Source organism: Perognathus longimembris, chromosome 2, assembly GCF_023159225.1.
Source record: "Perognathus longimembris pacificus isolate PPM17 chromosome 2, ASM2315922v1, whole genome shotgun sequence".
NCBI classification, from domain to species: Eukaryota; Metazoa; Chordata; class Mammalia; order Rodentia; family Heteromyidae; genus Perognathus; species Perognathus longimembris.
The window spans coordinates 154,653,842-154,670,654 of record NC_063162.1 but is presented as its reverse complement, the minus strand read 5'-3'; the positions used below and the strand labels follow the sequence as shown (position 1 = coordinate 154,670,654).

Below are 16,813 nucleotides of genomic sequence, written 5' to 3'. Positions count from 1 at the left end.
AGTGGCAGAGTGCTAGCCTTGAGCAAAAAGGAACCAGGGACAGTGCTCAGGCCCTGAGTCCTAAGGCCCAGGACTGGAAAAAAAAAATCAAAAGCTTTCAGTCGGCTACATGATAGACACTATGGAGAGGCACGTGTTTCTCGTTATTCTGAAGGCCACAGGACTGAGATCAGGACATTAGTCAATCTGGCAACTGGTAAAAGATTCCCTGAGTTGCAGGAGGCCTGCTTCTCTTCACCCTCAGATGGTGGAACCATGCTGGAGCCTTTCTCTGGGATCAAGTCCTGTCACCAGGCTCTACCCTCATAACATCATTATGCATCAAAGCCCTCCTAACACTGTCACCTGAACCATTGGAGTCAACACATGAATTGAAAGACCACAGTGTTCAGTCCATTGCAAGGGGAAAATGCATTTTTAAAACGTGAAGTGTCTTTCTCAACTGCCTTCTCAAAGTCCAGAAAAAAAAACTGGCAGTGATATCTGGCAACACACCAGTCCCAGCCCCAGCAGAGCCCTGATGCTCTGAGGCCAATAGTGGGGGTGGCCCTCTTTCTTCAGCACCCAGCAGGTCTTTCTAAAGTGCCTCTGAGGGTGATGCCTTCCCAAGTCCTCTCATCCTCCTGAAAGCGGTGCTCACTTTCCTAGCCCTCCCCCTTCACCTGTGTGAATAGAAATTAGCCACTCACATTTCTATTGTAAATATATCTCCAGATTCGTCACTTGACCATTTTATTCTTACAGTATTTTGCTACTAGAAGTTTGTTTGTGTTTTGTGGCACTGGGCTCTAAACTTAGGACTTCATGTTTGCTAGACAGGCATTCTTTTGCTCAGCCAATCTCCAGCCCTTTTGGCTCTGGTTAATTTTTGAGATAAGGTCTTGCTTTTTCCCCAGACTAGCTTGCACCCACAGTCCTTTTATTTACACTTCCCAAGGAGCTGAGATAACAAGTATGCACCACCATACCCAACTTTTTCCATTGAAATTGAGTCTTGAAAATTGGTCTTCCAGGCTGTTCTGGAACCATGTTCCTGAAGATGTGAGCCTCCTGAATAGCTAGGATTACAGCTGTGACCCACTGGTGCACAACTCAGCTAGCATTTTTTTTTTTTACTGTTTGTCTGATATAAACTGCCTTCTACCTTGTTAGTATCATAGTCATGTTTTGTTTTCAGGTTTCCTGTCTTGATTAGGGTGGTTTATTTTTTAATTTCTTCATTTTTTTTCCTTTTTTAAATATCTTTAAGTAGTTGTACAGAGAGGTTTCAATTCAACATGTCAGTTTATGAGTATAATGCAGCTTGATCAATTTCACTCCTTTCATTTCTTTAATTTACTGATTTTTGTGTTTTAAGATAAGGTATCTCATCAAAAGTCAAAAGAAAGAAAGATACATTTAGATGGCCTCAGCAATACCCAGAACCCTGTTTCCTAAAGATTTATAAATTTATTTCACTATTTCAATAGTGATAGTAGGTTATATATATGCATGCATTCGTTTTCCTGTTTCTATGGTTGAGTTGTTGCAGCACCTTCCTGGTGTCCAAAGTCAGAGCTTCTCGGGGCCCTTGCCGGTGGTGACTGGTATTATGCCACTCCTAGAACAAGGATTATTCCACATCCTTCCCTACTTTGGAGAAAAGAGGAGTAAAGCACTGTGAGGCCGGTGGGAGTCTGGAGGGGCTAGGGTAGGTGTGGGCTGCTGGGGTAAAGCTCCTCACAGCCTAGGGAGGCCAGCTCAGAAGGTCGCCATGTCCCTATACCCCATGTACATGTGTGTGCGAGTATGTCCACACCATGTACCGGTAAACAGTGTGCCCACCCATGTGGGGGGGTATGCCTCCACTGAGTGCATAAACATATCCATTACATGTACACAATACATCTGCCCCCAAATACAAGTATTTTCACATGGATGTAGATCTACCTATATTCCGATACCTGTGGGTGTGTATCTGCTTAGATACAGAAATTAAAATAATGGAATGGAAAGTGCTGATCCTTGTCAGCAAGTTGTCCACACCTGGAGTGACGGAAGCAGTTATTTCACTATGCCCAGGAAGCTGGAGTCTCTGGTATGTTTAGCTCTGTGAGAGGAAGTTTGAGAGATTGAAATTTATTGGCTACGTATAATCGGCCATTTGTTCCCAGTGAAAACTCCTTCAAAACTTCTGGGGAAAATAGTTCATTAGGTGTATTTTTCTCTTGCTTTTCCATCTCTAATTAATTTGCCCAAATTAAACCACTCTTTTACAATTGAGGAAACTGCCAAAAATAGTTTTTTATGTTTTTATTCATTTCTTTATTGTCAAAGTGATGCACAGAAGGGTTACAGTTTCATATGTAAGGCAGTGCATACAGGAAACGGCAAAATTTTTTAGAAAGCTTTTTTAAGGTTTAAGGTCCTAGTTTTGTCTGTTGTTTCATCTTCTGAAACCTCTTACCAATTTAACTACTAGTACGGGTACTGGGGGCTGAGCCTCAGCCTTTTCCCGTACTCGCCCTTCACTCATATGCAGGGACAGAGGCTGGGGAGCTGCAGGTGCGGGGAGGAGCCCAATCACCCCTTCTCAGCACAAGGCAGCTGCCAGGTGTCCGGCACAACTTCCAGTCAGCCAGAGCCCTCCTCTTCTCCCCAGCATGTCCTAAGGCTGAGGAGCCTTGGGTGGGCTGTGGAGGAAGGACAGAGGATGATGAGGTAGGCAGGTGGAATGGACCGGTAGGAAGAGGAACACCAGCAACTGGCTCCCAGTCATCAGAGGCCTGCTAGCCACAGGGTGTTTTCATCTCCAACTCTGCCTGCTCCTTTTTGGGGGGATATCAGACCGTGCAGATGGACTGGTACCGTATATACATTCTGCATTCTTGGCCAAGGCCAGAGTCACAGTACTAGTCACAGCCATCCCAAGATGGTACCTTAATTCTACATCCAGCACAGCAGCTCTGTCTGCCACAACTGCTTTTACCCAAGGGAGCATTCTCTTGCTGTCTCTTGTTCCAGGTCGGCTGCAAACTCAGCCTAGTGTTCTTCCAGTACTGCATCATGGCAAACTTTTACTGGCTCCTGGTGGAGGGACTCTACCTGCACACCCTCCTGGTGGCCATCCTCCCCCCCAGCAGATGCTTCCTGGCCTACCTCCTCATTGGATGGGGTAAGGGCTCCCTACATGCAGCCAGTCTGATCCCCATCTCTCCTAACCAGTGATCTCAGATTTCATCTCAGAACACAATGGTCCCCATGGACCATCGCAGGGTGGTGTTGGTGGATGTTTCTACACGAAACCCCTGAATGTTTCTGGAAAACAGGGCCCTTGTTTAAAATTCTGTAGATCCTCAGTCTTGTTCATGCTAACCTAAGTTCAACCTGAGCTGCTAACAAGTAGCAAGATAGTTTATTCCTCTCCCTCTTCCCAGGGACACCAGTGGTAGGAAATCAGAGAAGAAAGGGGTCAGAGGAGGAGCAGGTGACAGGAGCAGTCTGCCCATAGCAGGAAGGGTACAGAGTCAGTGGGTGGGGCAGGGGGTGCCAACACAGAGACCCTCAGGGTATCACTGATGCATGAGCTGTTTCTCCTTCCTGTTTTCAATCACACTATCTGTGTAGACTGGTTTTAGCCTAGACAGATTCTCATTGCCTCCTGCCTAATGAGACATAATGAGTATAAACCTACACATACTTGCAAAGCCTTTGAGCGAGGCTGTCATATGGTCCTTAGTAGTTGTGGCTCCAAGCCTAGATTTCCACACTTCTGTGTCTTGACAATGCTGGGCTGGTCTCACTGGATTTCTCTCCACAGGCATCCCCACTATCTGTATAGGTGCGTGGACAGCCACCAGGCTCGCTCTGGAAGACACTGGGTGAGTGCCATACCTACACCCCAGCCTCTAGCACAAGGTCCAGCAGCACTGGCTGAAGGAAACTGGAGGAGCCCCATAGGATGAGGACAGAAAGTGGAAAGCCTCCGTGGTCAGTCAAGAAGTTGGCAGCATTCAGCATTCCATAGAAGGACATGGACATTCATGAGGAAGACTCCATAGGAGTTGAAGTGTTTGGAGAAGGGTGTGTGTGATAGATGGAAATCAAGCCATGCCTATAGCATAACTAACATTGGAATAAACCAGGTAGAGAGGGGATCTACATTGTCTGCAGAAGAGCCAGGGGTGTGCAAGTGGCTCACTTCAGCAAAGTGTTAAGATGAGGCTGAGTGGCTGGCTGGCTGACCTCTGTACGCAGCTCTTTCCTCTCAGAAACTTCTAGTGCTAAGAGACCACCGTTTGCTCTATCCATGAAGCATGTGACCCTGACTCCAAACACGTACTCTATGGTATCCCCAGCCCAAACGTGGCTTGGGAAACAGACCTACGCTCCATTGGATAGGTCTAAAGCAATCAGGCCCATTAGAAAAAGGGAGAAAGAGAGGAAGGAAAGGAGGGAGGGAGGGAAGATGGAAGGGAGGAAGGGAGGGAGGGAGGGAAGGAAAGAAAGGAAGGAAGGAAAGGAAGAGAGGAAGGGAAATGAAAGGAAAAGAAAAGAGGAAAAGAAATTATTGCTAGGTGGAAAGTTCCAGCTGCACTTACCTCAGCTGTTCTGTAGACAACATTCAAGCCTTCATTTAAGATACAGATACAAACTATTGGGAGAATTGATTTTGGGGAGAAAAGTTTCATCATGGTGTCAGGTGGATAAGTCTGAGACTGTGAACTGGAGGCAGATGCTTCACGTCTCCACATGCAGAGCCACAGCATTTGAGGCAGTGATATGGATAGACAGATGGATGGATGGATGGATGGATGGATGGATGGATGGATGGATGGACAAGTGGTATGAGGTCCCAGCAAGGGAGAGACTTACTCTGCAGGCTCATGTGAGAGATCATTGCACAGCTGCCCACCTCTGTCTAGGTGGTTTGTGGATAGAGCTTTTGTGACACAAGTTTCCATCTATCCAACAGTTGCTGGGACACAAATGAGCACAGCATACCATGGTGGGTCATCCGCATGCCCATCTTGATTTCTATTATAGTAAGTAGCAGCTTGTTGTGACAGGCTCCGCTGGGCAGAACACAGGGGTACAAATGCCAGTTCCATTCAGCCTTCCTAACAGAAGGGTTGAGGAGTCCCCAGTGTAGCCTCAGGAAAGGAGGGGCTGGAAATGGGGATCAGAGGGATTCCAGGGCCAGAGAGAATTTGTATTTCCCTTTCACACTCAGTTGCTCAGGCTGCTACAGCCTCATTCAGTGGTGGCCTCGGCAGCCAGATTCAGTTCAGTGTGATACGGCAAGCAGATTGAATGCTAGTGCCAAGCTTGTAATGGGTGGTGCCATAACCCCATAGGTATCAGCAAGCCCAGAGGATGCCCACATGCCCCACCCATCCTGTTGTTGGCATTTGGGCACTCACAGGCCGTCTCCTGTACAGGTCAACTTCTTCCTCTTCATCAGCATTATACGGATTTTACTGCAGAAGCTAACATCCCCCGAAGTGGGCGGCAATGACCAGTCCCAGTACAAGTGAGTGTCTGCATGGCCAGCATGGATGGGGCAGGCCGCGAGGTACATAGAGATCAAGGCTGGTGCTGACTCACAGGTTCTCAAGGTACCACAGTGGCCACAGAATAATTTGCACAGATTTCAGGTCAGCTGGCCAAGAGGCCTCAAGAAACAGTACTCCTGTGGGCCTTACTGAAGCCTGGCCCACACTCTTGTCAGCCTATGGAGGTCCTTGAAGCAAATACATTATGTAGGTGTGTGACCATGCCCCTGTGTCAAATCCTGCCGTCTCCTCTTGGCCACAAGTCATTGTTACTTCCCCATTAGAGCCTGTGGGTCAGGTGACATGTCTGGTCCCAGGCCTTCTTGGTAACAGGCTGACTACTAGGTTATGTGCCATGCTCTCTCCCCTTCAGTGGGAGACAAGCAGGGCTGAGGTTAGCGATGTCAACAGACAGCTAAAATCTGAGGACTCAACAAACTTCTACCCATAATTCACATAAAAAAAAAGAAAATCCACAACTCTGGTATAAAATAAGCAGGAACTTGTGTGCTGACATCCTTGATTCAGTTCAGGAGAGTCAGGCTCCGATGAAGCTGTACCGGCTAAGATCTGTCAGCTGGGTGCTTCCAGCTGTTCAGGGATCTGCTGTCCCAGTCACACATTCCTGCCTGTTACATAAACATAATGGACATTTGCAGTGAGTTGGCAGGAGCAGGCCAGGGGCACAGAGCTGGTCTCATCCCACTGGGGGCCTGAGAGATGTCACCCTACACACATTCCTGTCACCTCACCTATACTGTAGAACTGATGTTTGCCAGCTGTATTAGTCCTGAAAGATATTAAGTGCCTGACACAGAAATCTCCTGACAGTGTTTGGTGGACAATTAAGTCTAATGTGTCATGAAATGCATAAAATCCAAGGAAGCCATTCTCTGGGCAGCTCACACTGGAGATGCTCTGTGAAGCTGAGTGACAGTGTGGGGTTCCCCCACCCCTGTATCTGCTGTTTGGAAGTGGTCCTCACCTGCGGGCACTGGAAGCAGGCTGAGTTGTGCTTGATTGCCTTTAGATTAAGTTTGGTTTTTCTGCAAATCTTGTGCTGACCTTTTCTCTGGGATTCTGGGGAGTGTTAGTCAAGTGGGCCTTGAGATGCTTTCATTTTGGAAACAAAATTACGTGAGATGCAATTTGCTTCTCCAGGGTGCTTGCCCACAGGCCATGTGGCAAAGTGGGGCTGGAGGACCACCCCATACACAGCTCTTCCCCAAATGGGGCCAAGCTGGCAGTGGGGCCAGCAGACTCTAAGGCTAAAGGCACAGGGCCCACAGCTTTGTATGGGCCTGGTGCAGAAGGGCTCTGGGCTCAGAGGGTGAAAGGTACACATTCTTAGACAACACAACAGTGATGACCTGCTAGATGAGGGGCCCACTGTTCATATTTCCCTCCTACCATGGACCACAGCATCCCCAGTGTGTCATACAGGCCCCCATTCTGCTTTTTATTTAATAAGGAACTAATTGTTGAGACTAGCCTGCTCTAGGCAAAGCCATGCTCTGCCCAGGAACCCAGTCATAGAGCAGGCTTCTGGGGTTAGGGCTAGGTCATCCATTATAGCGGAGACTTGCCTTTAGTAAACCCCACAGGACACAGTGCACTGAATGTGACTGAGTATGGGGGAAATGCACATGCTTCTAAAACTTGTACCCCCAAGTGTAGATTTGAGGCATATACCTCAACACAAGATGAAAAATATCAGTGTTTCTCCTCAGTGTTGGCAGATGTCAGGTCTAACACTAAACAGAGCAGTTTTCTGTTGCCATTGGACTCATGGGACCTAGATCAGCAAAGGGCCATGCAGTTCTCCCCCGAGACCCACACAGGGCTCCTAGGCCCCTCAGTGTGTGTCGAGGGATCTCTCTATTCTACATCCACTTATTTTTTTTCAGTGCTTGGATGGAATCCAAGGCCTTGTATCTGCTAGGTGAATACCTTCTCTTGAGCTATACCCCCAGCCCTGCCTCTTATTCTAAAACTAAAATTTGCCTGTTCAAGGCTGGTGGGCTGATGTCCACAGAGATGACACTTGTGACAAAGGACAGTGAGTCCTCAGAGAGCCAGCTATGACTGACAAACTATACAGGGTGTCTGTGAGACCATGCTCTTCATGCCAAGGCAGTCTTAGGCTTGCACATTGAACCCACAAGCAAAGTGAGGAGGACTTAGGAGTGTCAAGTCTTATGCCAGCATATGACTGTCCTGTCTTGTGTTCACACCTCAGTCACAGTGTGAGGGTCTATGCCCACTACATCACTTTCCTTTTGCAGGAGGCTCGCCAAGTCCACGCTGCTGTTAGTCCCGCTGTTTGGCATCCACTACATGGTGTTTGCTGCTTTTCCCATCGGCATCTCCTCCACATACCAGATTCTATTTGAGCTGTGTGTTGGCTCGTTCCAGGTAGGTTTGGGAGGTTTGGCATCAGTGGTGGGCCATGGTCAGCCCTGATGCCCCTTCTCCTTACAGGGCCTGGTCGTGGCGGTGCTCTACTGCTTCCTCAACAGCGAAGTAAGTACCTGTGGCTGGGTTGGAATCCACCGGGTCAGGGAAGCAGCTCCCAAAACATCTTGAAGAGAACCCTCACTTCTGGGCCAGCCTCCCTGAACCCCACACAGGGAAAGCCAAACCCCCTCCCCAATATACCCTAGTGCAACTTCCAGAAAGCAACCTCCTCCCTCCCTGTGGGCAGTCTGGCCCAGCAACCTGCATATGGTCAGCATCTTGCTCTTTGCTCTATGACTGTGAACCCAGGAAGCTGGGCTTTGGTAGCGAGGAGCAGGGCCTTCTGGGAGATGCACCAGTTCAGACTCCTGGTCTCCCACAAACTAGCTTCCTCTGCAGCCCTTTGAACCCAGGGCCTGCACCTACCCACATGGCTAATGACCCCTTGCTTGGCCCTCTCCATCTGGTAACTGGCCCCTGCAGTCAGTGAGGAAGGCCTTTCCAGGGCTGCTCCCCCTAAGACGAGGTCCTCCCAACCCCCACCACACTTGCTACCCACATTCACAAAGTCCTCAGAGGGGAAAGGAGCCAGTGAAGACCCTGCAGGGTCAGGGGCAGTACCACGATGGGACATAGCTGCGCTGTGCTGTGCCCCAGCAGTTTTCATCGACCTCACTGGAGCCTGTTGGGGCCACTCACCTGCCATGAAATCAGGACCCTTTCACATCTTCCTCTGCCTGTCTCTTGACATGTACCTGAGGGCAAATATCCTGCCCAGGAGCTCAGAGCATGGTTGTTCCCGTTAGGGGACACAGCTCCTGATTGGTGGCATTGACCATCACACCAAATCCATGCTAGGCAGAACCTGTTCCTCTTGGCTTTTGGCTGACCCTCTCACTCTCTACCCAAACTCATCTGGACATGGAGTATGGCAACTTGCTCTCCACACCAGGAACAGGCAGAGGGTGTTCTGTGGGTCCCTGTCAACCTCTGCAGAAGGCCTGGGAGTTCTCAACTCCAAAGCCTCCAGCTCACTGACATGCTCACCCCCAGGTTCAGTGTGAGCTGAAAAGAAGGTGGAGAGGCCTGTGTCCCACCCAGCCTGGAAGCCGAGATTACCGTCTGCACAGCTGGTCCATGTCCCGGAATGGCTCAGAGAGCGCCTTGCAGCTACCCCGAGGTTCCCGTGCCCAGTCCTTCCTGCAGACAGAGACCTCGGTCATCTAGCCTCCTCCTTTGCCTCAGACCAAAACACAGTGTGCGACACAGACGTGTGCAGCCTTTCTCCCATTCCAAGGTTGTGTGCTCTGTTGACTCAATAAGAGCCTTGATCTGTCAGACCCTTAACCTAAGCCCCCACCAGCATCCTGATCCCAAGTGAACAGGCCAGGTTGTAATCCCTTGATCTAAATGCTAATTATTTTTAAGCTCCAGGATTTAGATCATCTTGCTCATGATGTTGCACAGCTGTGTAGACAGATCCACAAAAGAGAATAGGGAAGAGAATATCAAAACCATTCACTATGGCCTGGTTCCACAAAAGAGGACAGGAAGGAGAATATCAAAACCATTCATGATGGCCTGGAACTATGGCCTGGTTCCACAAAAGAGGACAGGAAAGAGAATATCAAAACCACTCACTATGGCCAGATGCTTCTGAAGAGAATAAGAGGGTTTCTGACTTCTCTGCTACCTCCTGGCACTGCAAGCCAGGCCAGAGCTGGCTGGGGCAGGACCACCTCACGCCATGCAATCCATGCCAACAGCTCTACCCTTCCATGCACCACAGGACACACAGAGGCCATGTTAGAACTTCTATGAAATTACTCTGAAGCCAAGCCAGACCAGGGAGGCTGTCAAGAAGCTCTCATGATATTTTCCTGGTCCCACAGCCACAAGCAGCCTTCCCCTCAGGCCTCTGCCCTGTTATTCACCCCTGATCTCTCAGTCGTGACAAGATGGACCCATCACTGAACTGTGTGGTTCAGTGGTCCCCAGCCAAGAAGCAGCCTCCTCCTCCTTGGGGAAACTCCATTCCTGTCCCTATCTGTGGGTGGCTGGAGTCAGAGCAGCAACCTGGGGCAACCCTCAGGAGGCAGGCCCAGGTTGTCTGGCAGGCTGCAGGGCCCTGGGCCCAGCTATGTAGGCTGTTTAAATGGGGAGTTCTTTTATCACAATATGGAGTGACATGAAACACTTCTATAACATATTTGCAAATAGCCACTGGCACTTTTTTTTTTAACTTTGGCTATTTGAAGATGTGGAGAGACAGATCTAGGGGAAATAGTTGATGTGGCTATAGATGCTGCTGAGGTAGGGAGGACGGCCCTGTAGCACTGAGACCCTGCAGACTGCACCCCAGCCAGTGCAAGGGCTGCAGCTTCAGGACTCAGGATTCTGAGCACATTTTACACTACTCTCCCACAAGAGTGAAGGCCATAAACCATTTATTGTTACGGTTTTTGTGATCTTGTAGACTCTAGCCAGCATGGATGCTAAAAACCTCAACCATCATGCCTGAGGTAGAGATTGGCAAGGCCAGGAGGCAGCAGTGGCACCCACCACCAACATTCCAAAAATAAGCGGGGCCTTAGGACAGCAGAGTATCCAGCAACCAGAGACTAGCCCAGGTGTAGTGGCTGAGCTCCCGCCTTCCCTCCACACTGCCCTGTCCAACAGCAGCATTGCTGGACTTTTGCCCAATCAACTCTGGATAAGCTCCCCATTTGTTCAGAGTCATGGTGAGTAGACTCCAAAGGATCCAGAGAATGGCTGCTTCACCACCTCCCAGGGCCACAAGGCCCCAGGACAGGACCAGGGAGCACGAGGGGGGAAACAGAGGGCACTGGAGATACTGGAGTTGGCCCTGCTCCATGTCACCCACCTCTAGCCCTGCCCTGCTTGCTCTAGTAGTTTTGAGGAAATGAAGCTTTGCTATATCTGAAAGTGTGCAGTAGCACCCAACAGCAGATGCCATGCCATGACCCTGAGTGGACAGTGAAGAGCTGTGAGCACAGATGCCCAGCCATCCCCAGACCATCGCTGCTCATGTGCAGACAACATGAGGATGGGAAAATGGTCACTTCTGCCTACAAGTGCTAGACCTAAAGAGAGAAGCTGGGCCTTTTTCCTGACAAAGGGAAAGCAGAAGGTTATAAGCTGAATATTGATAGAACTGGACTGACCAGTAGTAGTCATGGTGACCAAAGGATCAATGTGTATTCTTACTGTTATGTGTGTGGATGTCCACAAACTCCACCCCATGGTAGGAACAAGCTATGTGCATATTTCAATAAACCCTGATTCATATCTGCATGAGTTCACTGTGAGCAGTGCTCAGGCCCACTGCACATGCTTGTCAGCCAGGAGAAAGGCCATGGACATAGTGGGGCTCTGTAGCCACAAACACCTTAGAAGATGAAAACTCCAGACCTCTCCAAAATAACTACCTACTCTGCCTGCACTTATGGGAGAAAGGGGGTCTGAGGTGGCCAAGAAGTGTTAGTACAACCCAAGGTAAAGGCCAGCACTCCTGGTCTCAGCAGCCTTCCCTCAGCCCCCCACTCAGGCTGGGCCTGAGTGCATGTGTGCATGCAGGTATGCATTTCAGCGTGCCTGCATGGGAGTTGTGCTTCAGTATGAGTATGTGCATTGAGTTTACAGACAGTGGTATACCTGCATATGTGTGTGTGTGTGTGTGTGTGTGTGTGTGTGTGTGAGCCCATTGTTGTACCTGCTGGGGTTTGTACATGAGTGTGTGTGTATCTGCCCATGTGGTATGCACCCATGAGTGTGCTTAAGTGTGGGTTTGTACATGCCTATGTGTTCTGCCTCTAACCACATTTATATCATAAATCCTATTCTATTCCAAGCTGGTTCACAGTTGGTGAGCAAATGCTAAAAATCAAATTCTCAAGAGGAAGGACTTGGAAATGAGACACAGACTGGTCTTGGGATTTCCTCAGAGCTAAGAAGGCCAGAACAGAGGAGAGGGCTGCACATAGTTGAATTTGCCCCGACAGGTGCAGGGGGGCGCCTTGCTCCAGCTGAGACAGACAGGGCAGCCAAGAGCACTCCGGGGAACACCTCACCCCTGAGAACAGCAGTGTGGTCCTTTCTCATCAAAGCCAGCAGTGTTTTCACGTTTTTCAGATTATACAAATTAGTTTAAAACTTCAGATTTATAGGCAGGTGCTACATAGGAAATGGAGTGCTCTGAGTCCTTCCTGTCCCCAGACTTACTTCTTTGTGAAGGGAGGATGCTGGTCCCTGGGTTTTCCTCATCTACACAGATCAATCCTGTCCCTCCCTTCCTCCATCTTCTCATGGAAATTAGGTCACATGGTGTACAAGTTTACAGCGGCTTCTTTCTATTAAAGTCACAGTGGAGAACTTGCCTGTTTGAATATACAGAACTGATTTTATTTTTTGAGACAAAGTCTCACTATGAAGCTTAGGCTGGCCTCAAATGTAAGATCCTCCTGCTTCAGCCTCCTTTGTAGCTGTGTACCACCATGCCTGGCCCAGGTCTACATCATTTTCAACAGTTGCCGAATATTCACTAGCATGGGCATAGCTCACTTGCTTAATTCCTTGTTGAAATTTGCTTTTGCATGTATTTTTGCTTCCCTGAGTATTTGCATTGGCTAAGTTCCCACCAGTGGGACTGTGGGTCCCATGGTTGTCAGTACTGGGCAGAGATCAGCCCCTCGGCCTTGACCCCTCTACAAGGAGCCACACCAGCACTACCTGTTTTTTTTCTCTCCCTGCAAGCCAGGACATCTCACGTCAATGCACAGGTTTCTAGTGGTGAGAAGCGATGAATACCTTGCCTTTACAGAAAGATTTTCTTCAACTCTGGACTTATGCTAAGCCTCAGCCTGACCCACTAACAAACTCGACAAGTGGCTTCCTGAAGCTCCTGCTGCATATCCTGCTGACCCTTTACAGATTTTAACTCTGGAAATGGATTGTGGCTCAGCAGAGGCTGTATTCTTAGCACTGTCATTGTGGAGCAGTGAGCACAGCAGAGCACTCTGCATAGGGACATGGGCCTCACAAAGGATTTAGGGCATCTTTTATACAGAAAAGTGTTCACTGGAGAGAGAAAAGAATAGGCTCTTGCTCCCTTTATATTCTTACATGATCAACAAGGAAAGTGGAGAGAGCCGTGTCAGCAGGGGTCTCCTGGCTCATATAAACAGCCCCTCCTCTGCTTTCCTGGACTTCACATGGACTCTTGGGACAGGTCCCCAGGAAGGATACTCCCCCTGGGGCCGTCCCTGAGTCCTTTTCTAAAGCTGTTTCCATTCAACACCTGGAACTGAAGACCCTGAGGCCAAGTAGGTCACACTGCTTCACAGGTTGGATTCCAAAGGCTAAGAAAACATCACAGAAATTCTGTCCCTTCAAAGCACAAGCCATTATGATTCACATAATGCAATTGTGTGAAAGTTATGATTTCCAAATCATGAAGTCAGTTATTACAGCCCTATGTGCTTCAAACACTTGGGACAATGAAGCCTCCTATGGTCACTCTTGACGTCAGACTTTGAATCAGGAGTAGATCTTCCTCCCAGTTCCATCCATGTGTGGTGAAAGCCTGGGTGTTTATTCGTAGCTTTACAGAGCTAATAATAAGCCTAGGGCCAGGGTTCATGCACTGAGCCTAGGTCTGGTGCCTAAGGCCAGGGTTTATGCACTGAGCCTAGGTCTGGTGTCTGGGGCCAGGGTTCATGTATTGAATCTACTAGTTCCAGTGTCTTGGTTTCTGACTCACAGAAATACTAAACCGTGGCAGGGATTGCTATTAGGGAGACTCCAGGTTTTCACCTCCTTGTCCCTGTTTCCACTCCCCCTGCTGTCAGAGGGTCACACTGCCAATGGGGGAGCCTGAGTGCACAGAGGGAGGGAAGGCAGGAGCAGAGGGCAGGGCTGAAGGGCATTTTCTCTGACGACAGGCCAGGTCACACAGAGAAGCAGGAGACAAAGTCAGTCTTCAGCTCCCTTGAACTGCTTCCATACTCTGTAGAAAATGCCAGAAAAGGAACCAGATGGGACTGTGATAACCCTAAGGGGAGGGGGGGTGAGAGTGACTGTAAAGGGTCAGTGTGAGGAGTAAGGGTCATTTCCATTTCCAGGCAAAGGCCAGGAATAGCAAAGGAGTGTCTTGCTTCAAGGAGAATAAGACATTGTTTTTTCTGAGGGAAATATGAGGCCAGGAACGTGGGCTCAGGTCACCCTGATTAATGTATTCCACTGTGGAAAAGGTTGCATCAACTTTTTTAGTGGCAGAATCAAGAATCATAGATAGATACATTCACCATTATATTGGTGTGCACACCAGGTTGTGTTATATCCAGATTGCGGGTCCCCAAAGATCACCAAGGAGCCGATTCCAATACAAACGCACAAGAGTCTTTATTGCAAGCTCGATCCTGGGCTCTCAACCGTCACCAAGGCAGCAGATCTGGATTGAGAGCCCTGACCCTCAGATAGGCAGGGTTTTTATTGTGATTATCACAGGGGCAGGGTATTTCCAACTTGGCAGATACTTGATTGGACGGCATTTAGCAAGCAAGTCTTGCCCTATTTCTATTGGCTATCTACCCTTTTAGTTATCTATTTTGGCTTTGATAAAGGGAACTGGCCTTGGTATCAGGAACTGAGAGCAGGTGGTCATGTAGCACTGATGCAGGGGGTAGAACAAGTCACATATGGGTTAAGCAAGTCATTTACAGAAGCAGAATATTGCGGTCAGGCTGACCTAGTACCAACTTTATTTTAACAATTGCCACCATGTTTTCCCATTACAACTAAGCAAGCTTGAGTGGGCTAAAACAGTCCAGTACTCAAGAATAAGTAAACCAACCCAACAGTTAACATGGCATTTCTACTACTATTATGGTTATTTCTATAGTCTATGACTATGATCATTTTTTAGTGTCTGTTACCATGTTTGCCACGTAGGTAAAGAGGGGAACAAGGGCTCCCTATGTTTTTAAACGTCAAACTACAAGAAACTAGTCTCACGGATGGGGGTACAGCCCTCTAGCATGGAGTCATCACCAAGGTTTAGAAGCTGTTATAATTTTAACACTAAAACTTTTATTTAGTCTCTCAGGTTCTCAGGTCAGCCCTTACAGTTGGAGTGTTACAACAGAATGAGAAAAACCCTTCTATGGATTTCAGATGTTAGAGTTGGTAGAAGTTTAACACTACATTCCAGAGTTTTACCTAACCATCACAAAGATGTTAATTTAGATACAGAGAATAGTAGTAAGGAAACTAAAAATAGCCCAAGATAATTCTTTTTCTGAACCTGGAGCTTGAACTTAGGGCCCAGATGCTGTCCCTGAGCTCAGTGCTAGGGCTCTACCACTTCAGCCACAGGATAATTGGAGATAGAAGTCTTACAGACTTTCTGCCTGGCTGGCTTCAAACTGCAATCCTCAGCTCTCAGCCTCCTGAGTGGGAAGGATTACGGCCATGAACCACCAGTGCCTAGCTCCAAGTAATTTTGACTCTCAATCAGCTGCATTTAAACCCTCCATAATCACAAAATTCTAGCAATTCAGTCTACAGGGTCTTCAACACAGATGTGACAACTTCAGAAAGCTCTTCACAACTGAGTCCAGGACAGAGATTGTCAGGAGAAATACAAACTCAGAAAAGTCAAGACACAGTGGGGTGCAAGGGGTGGGACAATCACAACCCCAAATAGCCAAGTAGTCCTGATAGGCCTCACAGGGCAGCACTGAAGCATAGCATGTCTCCTCAGAAGTCTGACCCCCCAAACCAGCCCTATGTGCTTAGTTGTGGCTGTCCAGAGCTTGGTTCCACCCAGGCTCAGCACAGGAGACCTCTTGGCTGACAGTCCCTCAGGGCAGAGCCAGTACAGGTAGGTGAGGAAGCAGCCAAAAGTCCAAGATCTAGGATTTCCTGAGCTATGTCTGCAAGGCCCTTCCACTGTCCCAGACAGGCTGGATTTCTTCAGCTGATGCAGATGGTTACAGACGGCAACAAAATCTGCTCCACAGATCTGGAGTGGGGTTGGGGGGCGTTGGACCTAACCACACTCCAGGGGACCAAGGCCCCCAGCATCACCATCAGGCCTCCCAGAGGTGGTGACAATCCTGTTCAGGACTCAGCTGAGAGAGATCCTTGCTCAGGCTGCTTGTGAGCATGTCCTGGGGCTAGGCACTGTGAGGACCTTGTACAGACCCCAGGCTACTCTGTATCCTGGAGCGGAGCAGTTGATACCCACTGCACCAAAACTTCTTTAAAAAAAAGCAAAAGGGATAAAGGAATATTGCACTTCTGTATTAGGTAAAGACAGATGAAATTGGTGCCAACTTGCCTATAAAAATGGCATGTACACTTTGACAATAAAGGGAAAAATGGAAAAAATAAAAAAACAAATTAAATTTAAAACTCCAACAACAACAAAAAAGAATTTTAAAAGTTTACATTAAAGATTGGAAAAAACCTCTCTGTACATCACTTTGACAATAAATAAGGGGAAAAAAGGTTGGAAAATGTAATAGATGTAAAAAATGGCACATATACAGAATAGTGACAGTGAGGTTAGAGTTATGCCACATGCTGGGCCACAGACAAAGTGTTAGAACCAGACCTCCATGACTGTGGAGGGCTTCTTAGCCACATCCTGGTAGGAATCCCATCAGAAAGAACACTGTAGCCCTCCATATGTGGCCCCTGGCCTCCCTCATCATATCTGTGATGCTAAACATGGAAGCCTCAGCATCCATGTGTAGTATCCATGTATTGCTGTGGAAACACAGCAATGCAGGGAGACCAGG

At 48.3% G+C, this 16,813-nt stretch overlaps 1 protein-coding gene across 1 annotated transcript in view; it reads left to right on the top strand.

Moving 5' to 3' along the window:
- Vipr2 (vasoactive intestinal peptide receptor 2) overlaps window positions 1-12,221 on the top strand; it is a 56,510-nt gene extending 44,289 nt beyond the window's left edge. Inside the window, exons 7-13 of the mRNA XM_048340559.1 lie at window positions 3,004-3,154; window positions 3,800-3,860; window positions 4,955-5,024; window positions 5,421-5,512; window positions 7,820-7,949; window positions 8,016-8,057; window positions 9,045-12,221. Coding sequence (XP_048196516.1) covers window positions 3,004-3,154; window positions 3,800-3,860; window positions 4,955-5,024; window positions 5,421-5,512; window positions 7,820-7,949; window positions 8,016-8,057; window positions 9,045-9,218 — 720 coding nt within the window. The 3' untranslated portion in view covers window positions 9,219-12,221. The remainder of the gene's footprint in view (window positions 1-3,003; window positions 3,155-3,799; window positions 3,861-4,954; window positions 5,025-5,420; window positions 5,513-7,819; window positions 7,950-8,015; window positions 8,058-9,044) is intronic.
- Window positions 12,222-16,813: the final 4,592 nt, after the last annotated feature.